General features: G+C 28.9%; 1 protein-coding gene across 1 annotated transcript in view; it reads left to right on the top strand.

Moving 5' to 3' along the window:
* LOC142317598 (cytochrome P450 4V2-like) overlaps positions 1–18049 on the top strand; it is a 31861-nt gene extending 13812 nt beyond the window's left edge. Inside the window, exons 2-7 of the mRNA XM_075354154.1 lie at positions 5273–5399; positions 6761–6818; positions 9875–9987; positions 10099–10167; positions 15015–15183; positions 17567–18049. Coding sequence (XP_075210269.1) covers positions 5273–5399; positions 6761–6818; positions 9875–9987; positions 10099–10167; positions 15015–15183; positions 17567–17577 — 547 coding nt within the window. The 3' untranslated portion in view covers positions 17578–18049. The remainder of the gene's footprint in view (positions 1–5272; positions 5400–6760; positions 6819–9874; positions 9988–10098; positions 10168–15014; positions 15184–17566) is intronic.
* The last annotated feature ends 2860 nt before the right edge of the window (positions 18050–20909 follow it).

The raw sequence follows: 20909 nt of genomic DNA, 5'->3' as shown, positions 1-20909 counted from the left end.
TTCGTAAGTTAACTTTACAATCAGTCGCAACTAAAGAATGTTTATATTAAATATATCCTGAATATTAGTGTATTCTACTGAAAACAAAGTAATTATTGTAGAGTAGACGTAGAGTATCAGATGATAACAAAGTAGAGACCCATACCTTTTAGAAAATAGATATATGAACCGCGCTTAATTAATCAGAATTAAATAATCTCGTTTGTAATCTAAATTTATTCAGGAAACAAGCAGAAATTCTAACATCACGACTGATAGGATGGAAATTTTTACAACAGAAATTAAAATAAGGGCTTTCCGTGACTGGTAGTGTGAATTTGAACGTTGTTTATCCAGTACGAGGATTTAGTTTACTGTAAGGTGACATGTAATGATGTGACGATCTTTACTAGAAGATTTGGGACTATGAACCATCCTGATGAATGGCGTTTTTTTATCGACTGCACAAAGTGTAGTTTTAAAGCAGTCCTTCTTCACGTTGGAAAATCTATCCCATCAATCCCTTTAACTCAACCAGCTCACATAATGAAGTCATATGAAAATATGAACTTGTGTTGGATATGAGGAAATATTGACTGCAGGAGAGAAGAAAATTGTGAACCCAGCACTAGCAAATCCTGAAAAAGTTTATCTTTCGCCCCTACACATTAAAATAGATTTAATGAAAAATTTTGTTAAACCAATGGATTATGAGAGGACTGGATTTAATTTTTCTAAAAAAACAAGTTCCTTAATGTACGTGATGCTAAGATAAAGGAAGTTACATGTGTTGGGCCACAATTAAGAAAACTAATGAACGATATTGAATTTGAAGAAAGTTTGAATGTCTGTGAGGTTGTTGCGTGAAATATTTTTTAAAAAGGTTGTAAACAACTTCCTTGGAAATCATAACTGAACCTCTTAAAAATTATAAAGCACTTGAATGTAATATGTCACAAGATCCACTTCTTAGATTCTCATCTCGAATTCCCTACCAGTCTTGGAGCTGAAGGTGACGAACACAGAGAACGCTTTCACCACCAATATCCACCACGGAAACACGATTCCAGGGAAAATGGAACCCAAGAATATCTGGCTGACTGCGGCTGGAATCTCAAGACTTATATACCTACAGCAAACTACACCAGAAAATCCGAAAGAAGCAGATTTAATGTATGTAGAAATTGTGTGTAATATTTTTATACTACAACAAAAGTATTTTCTTACAACAAAAAATGGTAATTACAAAAAAAATTATGCCTGATAAAAAGAAACCACTTATTTATTTGAAATCAACATCAAAAATATTATAAGATTCAACTATTTTAACATTCTTATAATAAACAAAAAACGAAATTTTGTTGTCTAGTGTTATCGAAAATGGTAACAACTGAATTGCAATTTCGGCGGCGAATTATCAAGGAGACAGAACTTAGAATTTTATGCGTAAAGATTCCTGGAGAATCCTAGTACTTACAAAAAACAAAATCGAGATCCTACCATGCATTCGTTTACCTTATTCGTAACATTTAAATATAAGACGTATTCATTTTAGATTTTTATTAGAACTAAACTCGTCTCACGTCAACCGTACATAATCCAAATAGAACAATTTTTGATAACATTTAAACTGAATTTTTTACACTTTGTTACAAACTAAATTTGTTAGTAATTTGAAATTTAGTTACATCTTTTATGCCATTGTAATTTTAAACCAAATATCAGTCGGCATTTATCTGGAAATGAAACTTTCGGGCTAATTTCACGGAGTCAAGTCGCGTTCTGTTTTGGATAGGCAAATAGTGTAAGAAATTAAATTTCAGAAAAGTCCAAATTTAATTTTGGTTTCTGCTTCATTATGATCGCACAATTCGATCATTAGATATTGTTAATTTAACCACCGTAAGAACAAAATATTTAATCCCCTCCCCTGTATGTATTATTATTCCAGTTTGTATTAAACAGTTTTTTATACTACTGATGATATTAAAAGGTGTTAGTTTTAAAACGTAACCAAAAAAGCAGCCCAATTTAAATAAAAATAATGTGTTATATTTAATGCGATTAGTTATTACAATTAATTGTGCAAAACAATATTGAAATCAAATTTTTTTATAACAAATGTTGAAAGTGTTCACAATTTTCATCAGTGCAAGCCTTTACTCTGTTTCATATTCCGTGCACCTTTCGAAGTGTATCCTCTTCCAGTTTCTCGTAATTCTTTAGTTATGTTGGCTTTCAGTTATTCAATGGCGTGCGAATTGTTTTTCAAAACACACCTTTTACGTACTACCTAACCTTTATTTGTACTAAATTATTAATTTTTAGTAATAAACAAAAGCTTACTTGAGTTTTCTTCATGCATCTAATTCAAACGTCTAGCAAGTTCACCATCCTCGCTAAACGAATCACTATCACTGTCACTTTCATTTTCACTTTAACTATCAGAGTCTACACGTATAATATAACGTTCTGTCATTTCATCTATTAGTGGTTCCAGTTTTTCATAATCTTTTTCTGTATTATTTTTACTTTTTCACAATAGGGTTTCCAGTCACTTCATTCGTGGAATTAATTTTCTCCGTAGTTAATTTTTCAACATTAGTGAAAGAAAATGTTATATTTATGATTCGCCCATGTCTTTTTACGGCTTACCATACCATCTCGATCGAATTCAAAGCAGGATGGTACGGTGGGGAGTCTAAGAACAAGATGCCCATGTTTTTTTTTCCAAAGTTCATCCAAGTGATATTTTTGTGCTTTAGTTATATGTAAGTTTACTAATTCATATAACTGGGGTTTCAACATTTTTTAGATATACGTAATATGGATTTTCTCCAGCCAATCCGTCATATATTTTCTTCTGGAGTTAGAATTTGGCGCTTTATCAATACTTGTATGTGATAAGGGGCGTTATCAACAACTACTACTAACATTGGTGGAAGATTTATAATCAATTTTTCACGCGCCCATTTCATGAAATTGTCTATATTCATGTTGTCATGGCAGTCGCCACTTTACGAACTGGCTTTCTAGGTTAGAAATGCGTTCGGAATAAAACCGATTTCTCCTCCAGCATGAATTGCTATTAAACGGTCACCTTTATTAATCAGCAGATGAAGTCCCTCAACAATATCATCAGACCACGACTTTGGTATAAGTCGAACAATGCGAACTTAAAACGTACGTTTCATCCAAATAAACAATTGTAGCATTGCTTTGTCTGCACTTAGACATTGCCTGCAAATATTCAATTGTCTTCCACTTGATATCGGATTTCTCAATTAAAAGTTTTGTGTTATTTTCAGTTTTACGCCATTTGAAACCTTACTCTCTCGAAATAACAGCTAAAGTTGATTCACTGTCTTTAAAATCAATAAGTGGCTGAAGTTCTTGCCTTATTTTTTTTAAAGTAGAAAACTGTTCTTTTAACTACACCTAAATCAAAACTGTCCAGTCCACTGACAGGTTTCGAACGTCATTTATACTTTTTCAGCGTGCTGAAAGAACATGATTGGGATGTTGATTGAAAAATAATGACTTTTTTTCTCTTCCGAATTTTTTAACCTGTGTTGTTGATATCTCACAAGCAGCAGCAGTTCTTTCTTTGCATTTTTTAATACCGATTCGATGCTTTTCGTCAGTTAATTTACCTACTGTAGGAGCTTTTTTTTTTCATAAAACCATAAATATTATTGATAATTTCACGTGCTTGACTCCCAAGTTTTTTTCTTAACTAACCGCACTAATAACATACGAACAAAAATAAAACAAAGAATAATATATTACAAAACATTTGCGAAAAAAATGAGTAATTATAAAATAATATGACCGCACAAAAACGCTATCCGAATGCCTTCAATGAACACGATATAAACTGGACTAACGTTTATTTCTTTATACACACATTGTGCACTACGAATGATGGATCTAAATATAATCGTGACGAAAGACATCATTTCGAACTGCATGTATAGATTTTTATAGGTCTGTACATAATACCAATCAGAGCATTAGACATTGGTTAAGGAATTGTTATTGTTTACGAGATTGAGACGTTAAGCATTTTTATTCACTTAATCAACTCAAGTGGAAAGAATTAAACACACAACATAAATGTATTTTTCGGCGCCCGTATTGTTTGTAAGTCGAAATAAAAATGATAATTACGCGCAAAAATAATGTTTTAGAAAACAGTAATATAATGAGATGTCAGCACGTGATGTCACAAGCTCGTAGATTCGCTGGGGCAACTATACCCAGAGGGATCCACCTCCCTGGACACCCGCACTGTACGTTTCTTCATGGTTGTAATACTAATAAATAATAATTATAGAACTCAGCTATAGAAACCTGAAAAAGAAACTAAATTACAAAAGACAGAATAGTAACTATGGTAACTAAAGTACACACACCTTTGACGACGAAAAATTCATAACGTATCCATTGCCATGGTGGCAAAAATAAAATAATGAAGAAAACGGATTAATCTATTGTTTTCTTAATGAATCTGTAATTCACAACTTCATCCTCCTTGGCGGCGAAGAAATAGAAATAATGAATATTTTTAATATCTTAACCTTCAAGGGAACAAGGGTCACGGTCGATGGCTTACAATCTTCCCTGGGATAACACGAATGTATCCTGCAAATTTGAAAGTAGTCGGTGTAAAAAACAATCAGACAAACTTTATATATATATACACACACACACACATTTCCGAATAATCGTGATCTGTTTGATAGAGAGTGCACCTGATGAATGCAAAAGTTAGCCTTCAGGCTACTAGCAAATTTTAAGAAACATTTTTTGAAAGCAGTCTTATTTTCCAATTTATTTCTATTACCGTTTATCATAGCTGTTAAAAATCTTTATTTATTTAACGATGGTTTTCAGTAAACGTTTTTTTATTATTTTCCTCCCAGATAATTTATTAAAAAAAAAAACCTGGAAAGATAACATTGATATATAATGAAAGTTGAAAGTACCTTCAAAACTCTCTTCAATCAGTGATGTCTAATGTCCTTGGAATTAGCACTTCCATTATTAATGATTATACGATAATTTTTAACAAAATCTTCCACAACTAGTTGCAATCATTTATTCTATTTTATACTTTATTTTAATTTTCCCTTTAATAATTAAATTTCATTCTATGATTAAATTGCTAAATTCAGTATAAATTTATCAAGGTCTACTATTCGCAAAATAATTAGTAGTAGTTAATTTTTTAGTTAATTATTACTAACCCCGAAATAGAATTTTTTAATTTAATAATTTTTCCACATTTCAGAATGAATAATATAAACATGACTAGACTATTTACCCCATGGCTGTTTCATAACTGGATATTTAATCTGACTCCTATTGGCAGAGAATGTAATAGAACATTAAAAACTTTACATTCATTCACAAAAATGGTGAGATAACTGAATAACATTCATAAATTTATTGATTTTTATTCATTTAGCTCTATGCATGATGATTAAATTACAAAATAACAATTAACAAAGTATTAAGATTTATAATAATTAGGAATGTTATACAAATATGTGTGTCGGACATACACATACGAGTTCTGTAAATAAAATAATGAGACTAGTTTTTTTGGCAGCCAAAGTGACAACACTGTAAAGTTACTAATAAACATATGGTTATAAGAACAGCTGATTTATATTCGGTATTAATATTTTTAGTCTATTTTTTAAATGCTTCCACATTTATAAAATATATTCAAAAGATTTAATATATAAACTGCTATTAAGATCATCTTTAATTTCATTCATTATCTGACAAGTTAGTAATAAATAAAGTGCTATACTAAGCACCACAAAACAGAATTTAATGAATATAACAGTTTAAGAGCTTCCTTATCCAAATGGGCATATCTCAGTTTTCTTCAAAAATAAAACTTTAACAACCTAACATTTTAAGAAAATTGAATAACTGGTGATTAATAAATTATATCATAAGTACAGATTGAAATATGAAAATTAAAAAAAATTTAGAAAATTTCTGCAAAAAATAATTTTTATAATGATACATGTTTTTGGTTTACGATAGCAATATAGGCCTATAAAAGCAAAACAAAAAAGATTTGTTTAAAGTATTATTTGTACTGGACTGCAGCTCTCGAGCCAATACAGGTTAGAAAAAAGTCAATACAGGTTGACCTGAAGGTGAAAAAAGTTGAGGACTCCCAAGGCATCAAAATCTTGTTGGTCAGTCATATATAATGTGAATGCAAAAACTGACAGATAATTGGGTGAACAGATATACTTTCTTATATGTATAGGTAACCCCAGTTGGAGCCAAATCTGTTGACTAACTACCAGATTATCCTAGGCTTACCCCAGTTGATTATTATATATTTTAAACTATAATTATAAAAAATACATAAAGAAATAATAAAATAAAGTTTTTATAAAAAGGTTTTAACAACCTTTGTGTAAGGTATTAACAATTTAATTTCTTTTGTTCCAAACAGTATTTTTTTATATTGCAGACTTTGTAGTTGTATGTAAATATTGACTCGCTTATGTACAGATGTGTGTATAAGTGTCTGTAAATATGAGTAAGTAATTTGTTTGTGTGAATTAAGACATATAATATTTATATGTCTTAAATATTTTTACAGTTCTAAGTAGTTAAAAATATAATGTTAACCTCTACATTAAGAAGTTTTTTTTAGAAAATCTGTATTTTATTCTACTAGTAAAGTAATAATAAATTTCACAACTATAATTTATTATATCTGTTTTTAAAGCTTATTTAATTTTAGATTATTAAAGAAAGAAAAGAGAAGAAAAGTTCTGAACAGAGCACGGATCGTGTACAAGGTAAAGAAAATATTAATGTTGATATATTAATGATAGAAGTATAATAAATTTATTGTTGGGCTTCAATTAACATCTCAGGAATGGTCGACCTGAAATTGTACAAGACTACACTTCATTTACATTCGTACATATCATCTTCTGAAGTAGTACCTTATGTTGGTTCCGAAGGCTAAATAGAAAAAAAGCATTATTTCTTCATCAACATACTAAAAAAAGGATTGTAATAAATTTCAATGATATTTATTTTTAAAAAAATTATTAAGCATAAAATTCTTGTTTGAGTCTACTTAAATCTTTTAATTTCTTCCTTGTACGAAGTAAAGGAAGTATTGTGATAGTGAACATTTCGGTTTTCAGATTTTAATGGAAGTATCCATTTTGACGATCCCTGAATTCATTTTGAATAGTTTTGGTGTGACGTCTGTACATACTACGTCTGTGCATATGTATCTCACATAATTCAAACACAATTAGCCGTAGAATGTTGAAATTTTGAAATTATCACTGTTGTATCATCTAGTTGTGCACCTCCCTTTTTGATTGCAATCAAAATTAAAATTAAAATTTTAATTAATGAAATATTTAGATCTTAAAGGGAGACACATCGGTTCGAATCAGATTAAAACATCTCCTTTTGTTTTTTTAACATTTTTTATTTATTTTTTTAACTTTTCTTTTTTTTAATTTAAATAAATTGATTTAATAATTATTAACCTATGATTGGGTTAATAATTCAATAAATATTGTAAAAAAATTTTACAATAAATAATAATTCAAAGATAATAAAAAAAAATTATTAGTGAAATAAAATTTTATGTACTTTTAAAAATGTGTAAATGTAATTTAATAGGAATTACATAAGTGTATATGTAAATTAATTTTGTGAAACATCTGATTATTTAACATTAATTGAAAATTATAAATTAAATATTATTTTTGGATTTTCTAGTTTAATTTCTGTTTAAATTATTTAATTATTCTGGAATTTCTGTTTAATTTTATCTACATTAAAGTTAACTACAGAGTGACTGAAAAATAGCCCTCATAAGAACATATACACTGAACCATACATACCCGATTTTTAATAAATTGCTAAATATTCTTATTTTTTAGTTCATTATTCCTCTGATATTGTTGAACAATATTCTTCCTAAGTCAGAGTTGATCATCATTTCGTTTGTTTGTTTTTTATTGCCAGTCATTTAAGCTCTTTGGTTTGATGTAATTCTTCTGATCTTGATTTGTGAACACGTTCTCTAGTTCTCAAATTTTCTCTCTTTATATTCATCATCCTCTCTAATTTTTTTTTATTCTTCCCTTGTTCTTAACATTTTCTTCCCCTTCATATTCATCTTCTTGTCATTTTTTGAGTTATATTTCTTCATGTTATTTTTCTTTTACCTGTATGATTGTTTTTTTCATTTTTAAATAAGGTGGCGTTTTTAAAACACTGTTCACATGTTATTGTACTGCTTAGGTTATGAAGTTAGCCATAAGTTATGTATTGGTTGTAGGTACAGACATTTGTATTTCTTTCTTCTTTTTTTGTCTACATTTGTTATAATTCTTATTTGATTAGTTTATTAGTGTATCAAATAAATTATAATGAAACTGACAAAACGACATGCTTCACATAAATAAAATATAAGAGAACAAAAATCAAATTATGATAAAAAAAGTTTGGCAAAAAATCTAGTTGCCCTGGTAGCTTCTGAGATTCAAGATAATGAACCAAAGGCTTTCTCATGTAAGTACAGGTGACCTTAGCACAGAAAGATTGTATACTAATAGTTTGATTTTCAATAATCCGAACTTTCAGAAATTCATGATGTTGGACCTAAATTTGCAATTAATAATTTACTAAAGATGTTTTTACATTTTCTGTAAACTTTTCTGCAGGATTTTAAAACACTGGAAACATTATAACAAAGCATGTGTACATGATATTTTGGTGAATTTTTTTTTTTAAATTGCACAAAATTCTTGATCTGTGGTGTACAGAAAGGTTATCTAAAAAATAATTCACATGAAATTAAATAAAAAATAAAATATCTAGTTGACTACTCCCTTAAATCTATTTTTTTGTTTAAATGAAAATTTTAATGCCTCCTTAAGCCACACAATTAAAAAAGAAAACAAATTTTAGATTTTTTTTTTTTTTTTAGCAATCTATATACTTTAAATGTTGCAGCTATACTTGCTGTATACTTTACTGTTGCTGTTGAGTGCTATAGCAGCAGTATATATCAGCTTCAGCCAGGAAAATAAAAACAAATAGTTATTATAGAAACTAAAGTAATGCTCTAAAGTATAACCCATTAAAATATTATTTTGTGAATTGTAAAATTCTTCATGTATAAGAATACTTTTAAGTGGTATCACTTACAGAATATTTTGTCTACCTGTCCATTTATTATTCCACTCTGAAATAACTGCACTATTAATACCTACACAATTAATCCCATGCTGAGTGTAGTCAGCGAGTGTAATATATTTTCCTCTTGCAGAAAGGGCTACATTAATTTGTTGCTTTAAACAATTTATCCCGGTCCTTTGTTATGAGTATGACACAAAGGACATGAGATACAATAGTTACAAGAGTTGTTTTCTCTGATCTTCATTATGAGGACCAGGTCCTGTAGTAGAGTGAAGGTGTTGTAAAGATGCATGCCAACAGAATTTGACAGGAAGTAACTTGTATCTCATTTTCCCTATTAATGACATATGATACTTACCACTTTTTGGAATGGATGTGCCTTTTTTGAAAGTCGCAACAGCTATGGTTATAGCATTTAATATTCTTAAACAGACTAATTTTATCTTGCCATGCAAGATAGATGCCATAGATAGAATCTTACCGTGGAAGATTCTATAATAAATGCTTTATAAAAAAATAATAAATTTTACTTTGATTTAATAAAAATGCTAGTAAAAAAAATCATACAAGAATTATAAAACTCCAGAGGACCAAAAAAAGCTAAATTTTTTATTTTGTAATATTGCTGTTTTACATTTATTCATTTCTTCTTTTAATTTATGAAATTCATTTTTTATAGGAAAGCAATGTTTAAGGACATTTTTAGACTGCCTCCTTGAACTTAATGAAAATGATCCAGGACTCTTAAGCATAGATGATATTAGAGAAGAAGTTGATACATTCATGTTTGAAGTGAGTAGAAAAATTAACCTTAGGTCTAGAGGAAAGATTTGATTAAGAATAAACTGACGCTACAGGTTATTCATTATTGTTATTATTATTTAATGTCATTTGTACTTTTAGGGACATGATACAACATCAGCGGCAATTACTGCAGCAATCTTTATGCTGGGACATAATCCTGAAGTTCAGGTAATCAACTTTGTTTTGTTTTTATTTTTAATTAGATAAATGATAATGACTTAGATTAACAGAATTTAGAAAATTAACTGAGTTTTTTTTTAGGTTAAATGTTTATTATAATTCTTTTTAAAATTCATATAAATGAAACTGGGAGGTCAGTGGATATCTGTGTAATTTAAATGAAATAATGTCATCTTATTAATCAAATTATAAATTTTTACAGTTAACATTTTGAAAACTTGAAATACTTGTACTGATCTCTATAATAGTGTGATAGCGTCCATGCCTTTCATCAGAAAAATCCTGGGTTTGTGTCCCATTCAGGCTTTATACTTTTTGTACACAAAAAAAGTATACTAATGTGAAAAAAAGTTCTAAATGTGAAAAGATGAAAGTTATTAACGTATTTTTTTTTTTCATATTTTTCTCTGTTAAATATATATATATATTTTTTTTTAAATTTAAATTTATGAAATATTAAAATTAAATTTTACATTATTTTATATATAATACACATATATGTATCAGTAATTAAATTTGTTTTAACATTTAAATGTAGCATTAAAAAGAAGATTTTTCTTATGTTTCATTTAAATTTGTAATATTTTTCTGTATATTCTAATCTGTTTTGATTTAATTATTGAATATTTGGTATCGCTCTTTGTTTTCTATTAATTTTGTTTACATCGATTTTCTCAAAATGAGTTTATTTACTGATTTTTTTTAGAAATTCTTATTTGTTTATGAGCAATGTAACAATGTTAATTTTTGGCAAACCAAAAAAAAATAATTTTTTTAACTCCTTTTTAGGCTTTATAACAATTTTATCAAAAACTACTACTAGAGATACAACTGTCCATCATAGATCCACTGTCTCCAATTTGATTCAATTTGTCATGTCAAAGATCTTATAAACCCATGAAATTTCCTTCTTAAATTGGGTCCTAAGAATTTCCATATGATTTCATTTTACCCTCAGACCAAAAATAAATATTACAATGTAACTTTGAAACACCTGTATATAATTTTGTTAAATATTTTATTATAAATACATATTTTTTATGTAATAAATAAATTAGTGAATTCAACTAAGCAGTGAAAATTATTTTTTTTTTAAATTTGTATCTTATTTTAATGACCATTATTATGTTGAATTTCTTAAGATACTTTCATCAGCTTTTCAAAAAATGTAGATTTTTAAAAATTACATAAATCAATAGAATAATTTTTTTTAAATGTCAGATAACCATGTTACGTGTCAGAAATTTACACGTAATTGAATTAAATTATCAGTATTTATAATAAACACAGTAGAATAATCATCATAATATCATCTGAATATATTCACTTGAATAATAATCATCTATTATCTCTTCTTCACTAATTTAAACAAAATAGTTCCCCTGTATTCTGCCAATGAATTCGTTGACATTTTTTATTTTTAAATTTATAAATATAACATTTTTTCAAATTGTTCATATTTATTAATATAAAATATGAATAATGTAAAGTAATAATTTGTATTCACCTTTAAATTTATGCATTCCCCTTTATACTATATGTTTGTTTTTTTAAGTGCCAAAATAAGTTAGATGTTTTGTTATTTTATTTTTGCATACCTTCTAGTGTAAAAGTCGTGCGTTCTGAAAGTCTTGTTTTAAATGACATATTGGTTTTTTCTATATAAATATGTCGCATTACCTAGTTAGGTAACTGTTAACACAATACTATTACTAATAGGCCTCAAATATATTACAATATGTTTATTTGGTTTAAATGCCTCATTATAAAGTTGTTTTTTATTTATAGTTTAAAATTTTTGTTGTTTTATTATTGTATTTATATTTTAAATATCTTCTACTTATGTTTTTTTTCAAAGTAAAATAAAAATATTTCAAGAAAATTTTCCATAAAATTTTTATTGTTAAGGAAATTCATTAATTTTCATAATACACATAATCTTTAATATCTGTACCTATAAAGCATCTCGTTCTATCTGACTAATTCATCAATGCCTAGCAAAAACTACTGAAGATAAACTGATGAAAATTTTCATACATGTTCTTAAGATTTAAGTGCACACCAAGTAAGAATTTTTTGAAATTTCAAGTTTTAAAGGATAAAATAAATTTTGATTTTTTGTTTTTAGTCCTGGCTATTTTATTTTAATTTCTCGACAACAAATGAAGATATAAATTTAATTATTGGTGTGTGTAATCTTCAGGTGAATATCTAAAAACTAGTTTCTAGATTATTTGAAATTCGGCCTTGAAAGGGGTGAAGAAAGGTAAAAAATTTAAGCAATAATTGCAAATTTTCCCCACTTCCAACAATATTAAACAAGATTCACTAGATTGGGGCTTGCAAATACTCTTTAGATAAATATCTAAATACCATTTTCGGATTTTTTTGAATTTTGATTTTTTAAGGTGTGCAACGGTGTACATCGTGGTGGCTCAACACACACTGCCACTGTTACTGTATATGATACATGAGAGGCTGCACTTACCTCCAGTTACTTGGGTAAAAAATTAAATAAAAAAAATGTATAATTTAAAAAATGAAATGAGATACAAACTACAGTCACTTCATAGTGGTGTTATCAGGTAACGCTAAGAACTGGGTAAAATACAGTTTTACCCTTATGAAGACGGGTAGCCAGTTATAACTACTATTTTTAAGATGGAGGCCTACTATTTCAAACCCACATTATTCAAATCACTCAAAGTTTCAGGTCCTGTACTGACCAAACTGTTGGTCTGAAAAAATTACAATACACTAATAATTTTTATAAATTGAATAGGCCTTAATTTTTATTTATAATTATTATTTTCATAAGCATGAGTTTAATGAACACAAGAGGGTCTAGGGAGGCAGAGCTCTAGCTAACGTCCCGTGACTAAACATTCCCTGATCATGATAGGAAACGCAAGTAACCATACAGCATGGACGTAGCTGCGACAGGGATATTAGTATTATTATATATTAAAATGTACTATGACATTAGTATAGCAAATACTCTTGTAGGCAACTTATGATCTAAGTTTTCAATTCCTTCTTAGATTAAGAAGTTGAAAATTAAAAACATGTTTTACAAGTAGTTTATAATTTTCATTATTTTATATTTTATTACAATTTATTTTATAACCAATTTTTAAAATCACATAGTAGAAAAAATAATTTGAAGTGAATTGTTTTTAATAGATGTAACAATATGTACTTTAGAAACATGCTTATGCTATTAGAACATGAAAAACAAGTTTCTAATATAATATGAGAATAGGAAAATTGCATACTAGGTAAGATATTTTAATTATCTGTATTTACTTTAAATTTGTAGGTATACTGGCTATAGCTGAAAATTAAATTGTTTTTATTATATGATATTTACTTATTTTAAGACTACTTTTACTTTGTGTAACAGTTTTACTGAAAATACATTGAAAATTACTGTCTCATTAAAAGCATGAGACAGATAAAACTTTAATTAATTTTTACGCAATCAAATAAAGTTTGTTTTTTTAATAACCATACACCTAACTCTTAACCAACACTTTAATAACTAGGCACTAAAATCACTTTGGTAATTCTCTTTTGGAAAACATGAACATCTTCATGAAATTTTTCTCATGATAATCTACTGAAAATACATTGAAAATTAATGAGATTGCTTAGTCAATCTATGAATAATCATTAAAACTTTAACAAAAGTAGAGAATTACTTAACGATTGTTGAAACACTGTACATGAAATTACAATACAGATTATGCTAGTTTGATTTCTCACCTCCTTATGTTAGATAAATAGAAAACAATTAAATGGCATAACGTAATTTCATAATTTTGAAAGAAAACATCAATTTTTGTACTCTGTGATCTCTCTTCTTTTCTTTTTCTGTTTAGCCTCTGGAACCACCATAAGGTAATACTTCAGAGGATGAATGTGGATGATGTATATGAATGTAAGTGACATTCATTTGTACAGTCTCAGGTTGACCACCTCTGAGACATGTGGTTAATTGAAACCCAACCACCAAAGAATGCCGGTATCCACGATCTAGTAGATTTAGTATCTATTATGATCTATAATTAATGAACTTTTTTAATCCAGAATTTAAAAAATATATTATTCCACAAAAAACTAATGACTTCTCCTTTTTCAAGAAAAGAAACAACAAGATCTGTAGCAAGCAACTTAACAGTTGCTGTGTTCTCAAATTCAAAGGGCTTTTTTTAATATCCTTCTTACATCAGAATGTCATCAAACAACATACCATTATATTACAACAATCCAATATTAAGCAACAATGATGACAAAAAATAACAAATCTTCAAGTCATCTTTGAAGAAGATAAATCTTCATTTAAAAACTCTTCCATTTAATTTTTTCGATACTTGCAATGGAACAAAAGAATGACTTCCTCTACAGAATAACAGTAAATCATCAAAATGAGTCCTTTTAGGGAATAGCAAGCCAAGAAAATTCATTAAAATGCCTATCCTTTACCAGATTCTCCACTTCACTCACACATCTCTCTAGCATTAAAATAATCCTATATTTATTTATTCCACAATGTTCTTATAAATGTAGGATGCATTTTATTGTTTAAATTAAATTTTTTTATACTCTTTTGTAATGAAGTTGGCTACACAAAGCAGAACTATTTTATATGCATACTAACATCTACTTTCCCTTCAAGTTTCACAAACCTGCTTTAATATAATTGATACCATTTGTAATGTTAAATAATTAAATTTATATTGAATAAAAATAGATCATAACACTCATAAATATTTGCAAGTATGTTTAATAATGGCTTAAATTAAATTTTCTTTTTTAAACAACTTTTTTTCTAGGAAAACATTTTTAAAGAATTGGATGAAGTATTTGGTGACTCTGAGAGAGAATCAACCATAGAAGATTTGAATCGTCTTGATTATTTGGATAGAGTAATAAAAGAAACACTTAGACTATATCCTAGTGTCCCTGCACTTATAAGACAAACAGATATTGATATTGAACTTCGTATGTATCTAATATAATATTAATTTTAATTTAGTTTAATTACATCAAACAAGTGTTTTTTTTGGCATCCTTATCACTATAAATAATAATAAACCACTGAAAGCAAAATGTTTTAACATTTTATCATTATTTAAAATACCCATTTCAACTTTTTCAAGGTCCAAATCAGTAATTTGAGTTATAATTACTGTTTTTAATTGAACTCTTATACTACCTTAAAGTAAAATTATTTTCTCTAGGAATTTACATCAGATATCAACTTCATACTGTGAGTCGGTATACTAATTGTCAGTAATTGTCATTATACTAATAGTCACTTTACTAATTTCTTTTTGTATTTATAAATCTAATGTTTTTCCTATATACTGGGGTTGGCAAGAAAGTAATTTCAATTTTTAAGAGTAGAAAGCTTTATGTTTGTTTTTAAGGACTTCTGTCAGTATTATGATTTTTTTTCTTTTGGGATTTGACAGCTGTCACTTTTAGCATACATACTTTAGAAGCAAATTGTGCATAATTTTGTTTGCACCTGTTAAGTTTATGGTCAGTTTTAATGTGGAGTGCAAAAATAAACATTTTCAACATATTTTATTCCATAATTGAATCAGATCATCATATAACAGTATGAGAGATTAATTTTATCATACACAACAACTGAAAATCACATCAAATGTCTTGGACTCATTGAGAAACTCAATATTTGGAGATCCTGCATGAATAGAAAGAGATATATTTAACATAATAAATCAATATTTGCGATATGCATCTCAAATGCAATGAAGTCAACCCTTTTTTGAAACAAATCACCACTAGTGATGAAATGGATTGTCTACAATTGCATCAATCGAAAACAATCATGGTCCAAGGATGTTGAACTGGCATAAGGCACATTGAAAGCTGAATTGCATAAAAAAATGCATCATGCTGTCAATTCAGTGGGATTTCACGGTGTTAAGAATTTATGAGCTGCTTCCAAGGAACCAAACAATCAATTCAGTTGTTTACTTTCAACAATAATGAAACTGGAGGAAGTAATCAAAGAAAAACAGCCAGAATTGGCAAATTGCAAAGGAATCATGCTCTGCCAAGACAGTGCAAGGTCTCGCTCATCTTGGTAACTCGTGGAAGATTATTGGAACTTGGTTGGGACATGATGTCTCATCTCCCATATAGCTCCCATATTGTACCATCAGATTGCCATTTATTTTGAAATTGGAAAATGTTTTAAATGGTAAATCTTTCACTAATGATGCGGACATGAAATCATATTCGGTTCAGTTTTTTTTTCTGATAAAGACCAGAAGTTCTATGAGCACAGAACGATGAAGTTGCCAGTATACAGTTTTATGGGACAAAATGGAAAATACATAATTGATTAATCTCCATTCTTTGTATAAAAAAAAATTGAGTTTTATTTCACTCTTCAAAACTGAAATCACTTTCTTGCTAACCCAATATTTTATTTCTTATTTTAAATACCAATATGATTTGTTAAATTTTTTTTGTTCCTTATTTTTAGGTTTTTTCTCCTATTTTGTAATTAAATAAGTAATGATTTTGGCTATCACTAATCATTTTGCTTCACAATACTTTATTAATAAAATTTTCAAGTAATTTCAATATTTTTTGACTTATAGAAAAAATATTTAATTCTATAAAAGTCTATATAATTTTTATTATCCAAATAATGAATAAATAGCTTTAATAAATATAATTGCTTTAATATAATAATAGCTTTAATGAATATGTTTGTCATAAATATATACTACAATTATAATAAATTTTAATTATAATGTTAATGGATGCAATACCAATAGTAAAAAAAAGTATTAACAAATTGCATTCTAGCAAAGCAAGGTAAACATATTGCTCAATATTTTAAATGTCATCTTTGAGAAAAATGTAAAGTTCCTAATAGCTTCTAAGAGATTCAGGCTTTCTTGCTCCCTTAGCTTCTCTTCCTTCCAACTTCCTAAGTTAACAAAAATTCAAATATCTCTATATTTGACCATTCTTTTTCAAATGTTGAAATCTTTTTTTTAATTAGAAAGGAAAGAAGTGGTCCTGTTCGTATTGACATATATTTACTAACTATTAGTTACTTCATGTTAGAGCATCTTTTTACATATCTTTAATGTAGTTATTGTTTTGCTCATTATCTGATTACATCTGATGAAGAAACTACTGGTTTTCCAATCACACTTGCCAAGGCATAATTCACAAACCCTGGCTAATATTGCAAACCAATAATGACCCTGCTAAGACAAAAAAAAACATGATGATGTGTGCGTAACATACATGTATAAATCCTGTAGTTTATTCTAAAATCTTATTTTAGAAACAAAATGTAAATAAGCATTTTATTATATTTTTTTTTTTGTAGATGGGGTTTGACAACATAACACAGTAAATTTATGGATGTTCCGCAGTATAGAAAAAATGAAATAATTATATCAATATTTTGACAACTGACAGTGAAATTTTGTTATAACCAAAGAAATATTGATTTTATAATCTATTTTTTGCCCGCAAACTGGTCTAACTTATTTTGCAAATCAATTGCTTAAAGCCGATTTTCAAAGCCGAAGGTTTGGAGGTTCAAATCCTAATAAAGGTTAGTTGCTTTTATATGTACTTACATAGTGGAATATACATAGTGGACACTGATATACTTTGGTGGTTGGGATTCAATTAACCACACGTCTCAGGAATGGTTGGCCTGAGTCTGTACAAGGCTATACCTCATTTACATGTTACACATCAAACTCATTTCACTGGGCCGTGGTGGAGTTTAGGACTTGAACAGCCTGTGATGTACACATTAGGAGGGGAAAAAAATTAAGTTGTTTTTAGTAATAAATTACTAATATACCTAAAATTGCATCAAATCAAATGTAATCCAAAATTTAATGATTTTTTTTTTTGTTATAAAGATGTAAAATGAGTTTATCAATTACTTTATATGAGTTTATCAATGAGTTTGGTCAATTACTTTAAATTTTAGAAATTATTGATCACAAAACATACATATAAATATAAAAATTATAAAATTTATTTCATATATTTCACAAAATATTTTATAAAACAGTCTAGTTCAAGAAATTTATAAAGCAATGTTGTTTAAGTAAAATTAAATAAAGTAATTACTAGTTGTTTCAATTATTTTTATTTGTAAAGTATGATGATACCACATAATGTCTTTTTTTTTTCAGTGATGAATAAGAGATTCATCTATAACAAATGATGAATAACAGTTCCATCTATTCACCTAGCTACATTAACATATAGCATAACCAAATTTTAAAGCGATGTAAATGCACATGAATATCCACTCCTGACATGTGTGGTTAAATGAAACCCAATAACCAAAGAACACCAGTATCCATGAACTAGTATTCAAATCCGTATAAAAGTAACTGCCTTTACTAGGATTTGAACTTAGAATCATCAACTTTGAAATCAGCTGATTTGCGATGACGAGTTCACCACTAGACCTACCTGGTGGGTTAGTTGTTAGGGTCTATTTTATCCACTTATTTGAGTAGCAGAAGGATGAGAGCTGTCATTCAGGGTTGTGGTAGTTCTTTTTTGATCCAGATGTTGACAAGCTTTTGATAAAGGGTGATTTTTGCTGGTCTTCCTGGATGTTTCCAGATCTTACAAAGGTCAGCTCTTCTCCTGCCTTTTAGAAATTTTTAATTTCACACAATGCTCAATAGACTTATTTATTGTGGATGGGTTGGTGTTTTCTAATGGTGTTGTTATTGGGGTGCTGGTATCAAGGTTTAGGAATTCAGTCGATTCTTTGCTATTTGGAGTTTGTTGAAATATTTAGCTATGATTTCCTCATTATCTTTATTGTTATGGGCTAGATTATGGTTTTCACCCTTCATTAGGAGGTTTGTGAGTTCATATTTTTGGAGCTGTTTTATGATGGCTCTTTCAAAGCTATCAATTCTTTTGTTGAATTCTTCTTCTATTGATTTCAGTGTGTCTTTATGCTGTCTTTTTATTTTCCTTAGGGTTCAGGTGGTTTCTTTTCTTTGTTTTACAAGCTTTTGGAAGGATGTTTCTGATTTTTGGAATTGGTGTAACAGCTCATAGTTGATGTCTCTACTACACTGTTTCTTTGCATTTGTTGTTCCACCATTGATGCTTTTTACAGGGTTTTATTTGAGCCAATTCTTTCATGATTTGTTTAAGGTTGTTCACTAGGTCTTCAAGTTTATCCATGATAAACGAGAACACCACGTGTTCCGGGGTATCCAGGACGCCGCAGTAAGGGCAGTAGGGGTCATCCGCCTTCCTCCTACCACATAGGTGGGCGCGGAAACTCCATGGCCGGTCAAAACTTGAGTGAGACAATAGTTCAGCTCACCAAACCTTCGATTAGCCCACGGCTTTATATGACTTTATGACAAGGCGGTGCGTCCACCTGCCTTTGGTGGACGCATCCCAACTAGCTTGCCAATTTCGGAACACGGCTGCATGTATGTCCTGCTTGGGAACTCTCCGTAATTATATTGCCGGATTATGAGGTTACGCGTGTAATTTTACCTTCAATTATTGCCATGGTGATACAGATTGTAACAAAATTATGATAATACTTTTTTTTTTTTTTTTGCCTTCAGTCATTTGACTGGTTTGATGCAGCTCTCCAAGATTCCCTATCTAGTGCTAGTCGTTTCATTTCAGTATACCCTCTACATCCTACATCCCCAACAATTTGTTTTACATACTCCAAACGTGGCCTGCCTACACAATTTTTCCCTTCTACCTGTCCTTCCAATATTAAAGCGACTATTCCAGGATGCCTTAGTATGTGGCCTATAAGTCTGTCTCTTCTTTTAACTATATTTTTTCCAAATGCTTCTTTCTTCATCTATTTGCCGCAATACCTCTTCATTTGTCACTTTATCCACCCATCTGATTTTTAACATTCTCCTATAGCACCACATTTCAAAAGCTTCTAATCTTTTCTTCTCAGATACTCCGATTGTCCAAGTTTCACTTCCATATAAAGCGACATTCCAAACATACACTTTCAAAAATCTTTTCCTGACATTTAAATTAATTTTTGATGTAAACAAATTATATTTCCTACTGAAGGCTCATTTAGCTTGTGCTATTCGGCATTTTATATCGCTCCTGCTTCGTCCATCTTTAGTAATTTTACTTCCCAAATAACAAAATTCTTCTACCTCCATAATCTTTTCTCCTCCTATTTTCACATTCATCTTTGTTATTTCTACTACATTTCATTACTTTTGTTTTGTTCTTGTTTATTTTCATGCGATAGTTCTTGCGTAGGACTTCATCTATGCCATTCATTGTTTCTTCTAAATCCTTTTTACTCTCGGCTAGAATTACTATATCATCAGCAAATCGTAGCATCTTTATCTTTTCACCTTGTACTGTTACTCCGAATCTAAATTGTTCTTTAACATCATTAACTGCTAGTTCCATGTAAAGATTAAAAACTAACGGAGTTAGGGAACATCCTTGTCGGACTCCCTTTCTTATTAGGGCTTCTTTCTTATGTTCTTCAATTATTACTGTTGCTGTTTAGTTCCTGTACATGTTAGCAATTGTTCTTCTATCTCTGTATTTGAACGCTAATTTTTTTAAAATGCTGGACGTTTTATTCCAGTCTACGTTATCAAAAGTCTTTTCTAGGTCTATAAGCGCCAAGTATGTTGGTTTGTTTTTCTTTAATCTTCCTTCTA

This window comes from Lycorma delicatula, chromosome 1, assembly GCF_047948215.1.
Source record: "Lycorma delicatula isolate Av1 chromosome 1, ASM4794821v1, whole genome shotgun sequence".
NCBI classification, from domain to species: Eukaryota; Metazoa; Arthropoda; class Insecta; order Hemiptera; family Fulgoridae; genus Lycorma; species Lycorma delicatula.
Note: the sequence above shows the minus strand (reverse complement) of the source record. Positions and strands in the feature narration are given on the sequence as shown.